Source organism: Lolium perenne, chromosome 2, assembly GCF_019359855.2.
Source record: "Lolium perenne isolate Kyuss_39 chromosome 2, Kyuss_2.0, whole genome shotgun sequence".
NCBI lineage: Eukaryota > Viridiplantae > Streptophyta > Magnoliopsida > Poales > Poaceae > Lolium > Lolium perenne.
Window position 1 is genome coordinate 298,904,304 of NC_067245.2, and position 6,237 is coordinate 298,910,540.

The 6,237-nt window shown below is 51.6% G+C and overlaps 1 protein-coding gene across 1 annotated transcript; it reads left to right on the top strand.

Annotated features, from left to right (window-relative positions):
• Window positions 1-245: 245 nt before the first annotated feature.
• LOC127330662 (DIMBOA UDP-glucosyltransferase BX8-like) lies at window positions 246-1,922 on the top strand. The gene is made up of 2 exons (XM_051356797.2): window positions 246-771; window positions 872-1,922. Exons 1-2 carry the CDS (start codon window positions 300-302, stop codon window positions 1,810-1,812), a joined length of 1,413 nt encoding a protein of 470 aa, XP_051212757.1. The 5' UTR covers window positions 246-299; the 3' UTR covers window positions 1,813-1,922.
• The last annotated feature ends 4,315 nt before the right edge of the window (window positions 1,923-6,237 follow it).

The window sequence follows — 6,237 nt, forward strand, 5'->3', positions numbered from 1 at the left end:
AGATGGAAATACAGTCTTTTGTGGACGGGAGTGAGAAGATGAATGCTTTGGAGATTTGGTTGCTGGAACATTAACGCAGTACTACTTAATAATGTGATAGGTGGTCATGGATCGGCAAAGTTGAGCTGGCTGTCATCGATAGACTGGACCCGCAAACCAGATGGGCGGGCGTGAAAATAGGCTACGACCCTGATGAAAATGATCTTGTCTGCGTTGTTGCTGGAACTACTCTCCGTTTCATCAGTCTGAAACCCGCAAAATAAGTTGCTTCACGGCCAGAAAGAACACAGAGAGAGACGATGGCAGAAGTCGGGCGTCGCGTGGTATTCTTCCCGTTCCCGTACCACGGCCACTCCAGTCCAGTCCTCCGCCTCGCCAGCGCTCTGCACACCCGTGGCTTCGCGGTGACCGTGTTCCACACTGAGTTTCGTGCCCCGGACAGGGCCGACTCCCCGGCGGACTACGGCTGGGTGTCCCTGCCCGTGGAGGTACCCCAGGAGGTGGTGGCGTCCGAGGACATCGCGAGGCTAGTCACGGCCATGAACGCCGGCTGCAAGGAGCCGTTCAAGGACCGGCTGGCGGCGCTGGTCGCTGCGGAGGAAGGCGGCGGTGTCCGGTGCGTGATCACCGACGTCATATGGTACACGGCGCAGGCGGTGGCGAGGGACCTCGGCGTGCCGGCGCTGGGCATCATGACGGCCAGCGCGGCAAACTTCCGGCTCTACATGGCATTTCAGACCTTGATTGACAAGGCCTATCTGCCTGTACAAGGTACGTAGGTGATCATCGGATCGACCTTCCTCTATGATTATATTCATCAGGATATGCACGATCTGAGAGACATATATGCTCGATCGATCTGTGCGTGCAGAGGCGCACAAGGAGGATCCAGTCGAGGAGCTGCCACCGTACCGTCTGAAAGATTTTCTACGACACGATGCGAGCAGCCTTGCTGGGTTCGCCGACCTGTTCCGGCAGATCGTCGACGGAGCGCGGCAGTCCTCAGGCCTCATATTCAACACCTTGAGCACCATTGAGGCAACTAACCTGGACCAGATCCGCGAGGACCTGTCGGTCCCGGTGTTCGCCGTCGCCGTTCTCCACAAACTGGCGCCGGAAGCCAACGCCAGCAGCAGCTTGTACGGGGAGACACGAGCAGATCGGCACTGCCTCGGCTGGCTCGACACGCAGGAACCAGGCAGCGTGCTCTACGTGAGCTTTGGGAGCCTCGCCGCCATGGACCCGCATGAGTTCGTGGAGCTGGCATGGGGGCTCGCCGCGAGCAAGCGGCCGTTCCTCTGGGTCGTCAGGCCCAAGCTGATCCGCGGCTTCCAGTCCGGCGAGCTGCCCAACGGGCTCGAGGAGGAGGTCCGTGGTCGTGGCATGATCGTCAGCTGGGCTCCGCAAGTGGAGGTGCTCGCTCACCCCGCGGTAGGCGCCTTCTTCACCCACAGCGGCTGGAACTCCACGGTGGAGGCCATGTCGGAAGGCGTGCCGATGATATGCCACCCGCTGGACGGAGACCAGTACGCAAACGCCAGGTACGTGTACCATGTTTGGAAGGTCGGAGTGGAGGTCGAGACGGCGGCGACTGGTCGGCTACAAAGAGAGGAGATCAAGGCTGCTATTGAGAATATGGTGGACGACAAAGAGATTAGAGAGAGAATCAATGGCTTCAAGATAGCTGCAGAGGAAGCCATTAAAGCTCAGACGGATCTAACTGCTTTGGTTGATCTCATCAAGTCTTTTGAAACTTCCAAACGGCACATACCTTCACCACGGAGATCGGCATCCTTGGAAGCTCTCTTATAAAAAAAAAAATTCACTTCTAATCAAAGGCGTTTTGAAGCTTCATATATATCTCATCTTTTTTGTGGAATGTGGCCAACTTGTTGATTGACTACTCAGCGGTCGAAATATCAGCGGGGAATATGATCGATTTGAATTTACAAAATCTTATTTTCCCTCCCTCTATACCAAAAAGGAATGCAATTCTACGATTTTTAAGACAGCTTTTTATCGCACCATAGAAATGACTCTCAGTGGTTCTGAATGTATATTTGTCAACGAAAAAATTGGAGTTTACATATCCCTTCAGATAACTGTAGTCTGTAGTCAATACAAATCTTCATTTTTTTTTTTGAAACGGATGCAAAAGCTTTGCCCAAATCTATTAGTTAAAACGATAATTGTCCAGCTAATTAACGAAAGACCGGACGAAAACCGCTACAACAACATATGCCCCCAGAACATGCATGCAGCTCCCCGCCCACCTAGTCAGACAAACAAACTCTCCCAATTTGGTACAACCGCAAACCCTCGACACATAGATCACCACATCACAAAAGAAACAAGAGTGCATACATGCAAACTTGAGAACCATCCATCAAGCAGCTGCAGATGCCATCCTTGTGGCGCCACTCTTCTTGCTCTTGCTCCTGAGATACTCCTTCACATTCTTGATTTTGCACCCCGAAGCCTCCCCCATCAGTAGGCGAGCAATCTCCTTTTTGGATCCAGAGCTAGGCGTCTCCAAACTCACGAATAAATCTCAAACCTCTTTCGCAAAGAGGGCCTTGGAGTCAACAAAGTCAAGCTGCTGGCTTGGGTCCAAAGGTGGTGCCGTGGAAGCTACCATCGAGGACCAAAAGCAAGTCCAACTCCAAAAGCGTCATCGAGGAGAAGCCGACTCCCCACATAACTCCTGGAACTCGGGCATGATCAGCATCACTGGAGACATGACCTTAGCGGTGTTCTCACACTCAGAGGCAGTCGACAACAGGCAGGGGCTAGCACGAAAACACCATAGAGGCCTTCATCTCCAACATCTATTGAGCCTACATTGAGCTCGGCTGAAGCAGGGGATTCAAGGGCAACTGAAGACCTGGCAAGGGCAGCACCCACACTCACCAAGAAACTCTCAACCAACGTGAGGCAGACTTGAAGCTCGAAGCGAAGCAACATGTCCTGTTTAGCTAGGATAGACTGCACATCTGTTGTGGCTAGGGGAGGTGGTGTGGCATGACGTTGAAACGGCAGGGGGGTCGACGAGCGTCTTTCCACGACAAGGGTTCGTGGCGAGCCGAGGCTGGGATGACACTTCGAGGCATGGCGAAGAATTTAGTGGCTTCCAGGCGTTGAAGTACTCGTGTGCCCAGTGGCCGAATCGAAGGAAATGAGAACATCGAATGGGATCTCGACAGGCTGCAGCTCGGTGACCAGATAATATAGGCAAGGACAACATCACCCCCTAATATATAGTCGAGGAGGGGGGCGGCGCATCAAAGACGGAGTGGACAAGGGCATGTGATGCGGCTGGCACCGTGAAGGCACGTCCTCCCATCCAGCGAAAACATCCTCATCACGTCCCGTACCAAAATGGGAAGCCGGAGTTGAGGTCACAACCTTGGCATATGAGCGTCGTCCTGCAATATCTCCACATCCACCGGCACCAGCAAAGAAAAACATCCTCGCTAGGCTGACTTTGTCTTCGGTGCCACGAGAAGAAGCATCGGTGATGGCCAGCAACTGGGTGCGAGCACCATCTCAGATTCACTCAGCGTTGGGCTAGGCAGGCACTCCTCATAGACAGATTTCTTGTCGGTGATGCCCCCGGTTGTGGCTGCGAGCACCACCTCATATTCACTCGGCGCTGGGACGGATGCACTCATCACAGACAAACTTTTGCTTGCTGGTAGTGCCTACTACGGCCATGGCTGCAGGGATGACGGACTAGCAGGGTGATGGAGCGGCTGCCGTCATGATGCCGTGTGAGACAATATGTATTTGTAGTCTATTTGTATTTGGTTAGGGACTCTACCCTAACCCTACCGTGTATATGTAACCCTCTGTAACTCTGTTAATATATATATATATATATATATATATAGAGGCCAAGCTATACGTTGGTTATCCAATCCTCCAAACCATCTAGGGTTTTTACATGCCATGGGGGCGGCGAGGACAAGCCATACGGAAAGAGAGAGTGCGAGGAGGGGGTCCCGGATCTAGCAGAGGCGGAGGTGGTCTGAGCATGGAGATCAAGCTATGGCTGCCTCGCGCTTGCCCTGCGAGCGCGGTCGCGAGAGCCCCTTACCCATTCGGATGGCAAAACCAGACTATCTCATCTCCAATTTTTTCATTCCACCCAGTCATACACCTTGTGCATATCGAGCATCACCACACATATACCCACCTTTTCTTGTCTTCTATTTTTGATGACATGAAAACTCTCATACGCCACAAGCATATTGTCCGCTATTAATCTTCCTAGAACAAATGCGCTTTGTGTTGGGCTGATAAGATAACTTTATAAACCACATTACATGAACTAATTTCTTTTTGAGCTGGTACATGAACTAATTGGTCTCAAGCATTACATAAACTTTATAAACCGTTGAGACCTGGCAGGGACGGAGCCAGCAGGGGGCTGGCTAGGGCCATGGCCCCCCTCATGGTAATTTTTTTTGTTAAAAAACCTTGGTTAATCTATATATTTAACCAGCAAGTTGCCTAAATTTACATATATGGCCCCCTCCAATAAATTTTACATGCAATTGAATCCCCTTGTGTTACTTTTCTGGCTCCGTCCCTGAGACCCGGACCTTTTAAGTCCCCAATATCAAACAGGGATTTACAGTGGTATATGGTGCAAGCAACGCAACATTCATCTCTGCCATGACCTGCTGATTAACTTTTTGCAATAACCTCAGGATCTGGATCAGTTAGTTCTGAAGCAATCAGATTAGAAAAATAACCAGGAATTAGATACTTGAGCTGATCAGTACCTTCACACCACACGTCGGTATCATCGAGGTTCTTGATCTTGTTTCTTTTCTTCCTTGATGTCGCTACATTATGAAAGAATGATGTAGTATTGCGGTCTCCATGTAACAGCCGGTTAGCACGTTCCCGTTGGAGCCAATATATTTCTTCTTGTTCAAGTAGGTTCTCAATGGTTATCTGAATTTCCCTTTGACGTGCAGTATTTTCAGCTGACGGCACACTCTTTCTAATCTTCGAAGTTCATTCTTCAGTTTTTAAATTAGCTTCTTGGGACATTTCAGAACCGTCCTATCCTAGACCTGCAAGTCATCATGAACAGCCTGAGTACGTGTTGCCAGTGATGGTGCAAGGCCCTACAGCTTTGCCTTTTGCCAGCCAGCCAGAGTTCGAAACTGATTGCCATCATACTATTCAGTATTAACTGTAGAAAGTGATGCAACTCACAATGTATTGATTGGGTGCATATGGCGTTACATATATAGGCTATGTCCTCGACTATACAAGGAAGGAGGCGGGCCCAATAATCAATACAAAGATATGTATCGCTATACATAACTACAGAAGATACACATCCAGATATACAAGGATATGTATCTCAACACCCCCCGCAGTCGAAGCGTCGCCTGGTCGAACGCATAGACTGGACCGGAACTCTTCAAATGATGCCGTAGGGAGACCCTTGGTCATGATATCTTGTTGGGAGGTGGGCACATGAAGTACTCGAATGTGTCCAAGGGCCACCTGTTCCCGAACAAAATGGATGTCCAGCTCAATATGCTTGGTACGGCGATGGTGGACCAGGTTGGCAGAGAGGTAGACGGCTGAGACATTGTCGCAATAGACCACGGTGGCTTTGGCAACAGGACATGAGAGCTCAACGAGGAGTTGCCGCAGCCAAGAGACCTCGGCAACCACGTTAGCAACAGCCCGGTACTCCGCTTCGGCGCTGGAGCGAGAGACCGTGGGTTGTCGCTTCGACGATCAGGAGATGAGCGAAGGTCCGAAGTAGACGCAGTAGCCAGACGTGGAGCGACGCGTGTCGGGGCAGCCTGCCCAATCGGCGTCCGAGTAGGCGACGATGTCCGTGGCGGTGGAGGCGTGGAGGGAGAGGCCGAAGTCCATGGTGCCACGAATGTAGCGGAGGATTCGCTTGACCGCAGCCCAATGAGGATCCCGTGGAGCATGCATGTGAAGGCACACCTGCTGGACAACATACTGCAGCTCGGGGCGGGTCAAGGTGAGGTACTGCAGGGCACCGACGATGGAGCGATAAAGTGACGCATCCGTGGCCAACGAACCATCCGTGGCAGAGAGCTTGGACTTCGTGTCGACAGGCGTGGCCGCGGGTTTGCAATTAAGCATACCGGCACGGTCCAGGAGCTCGTGGGCGTACTTGCGCTGATGAAGGAAGAAGCCGTCGGTGCGACGTACGACCTCGATGCCGAGGAAGTA

Excerpts from the sequence above, each read along its gene's own strand:
- LOC127330662 (XM_051356797.2), top strand. The coding sequence starts at position 300 with ATGGCAGAAGTCGGGCGTCGCGTGGTATTCTTCCCGTTCCCGTACCAC. Across the intron at positions 772-871 it reads GGCCTATCTGCCTGTACAAG|AGGCGCACAAGGAGGATCCA; the intron begins GTACGTAGGTGA and ends CTGTGCGTGCAG.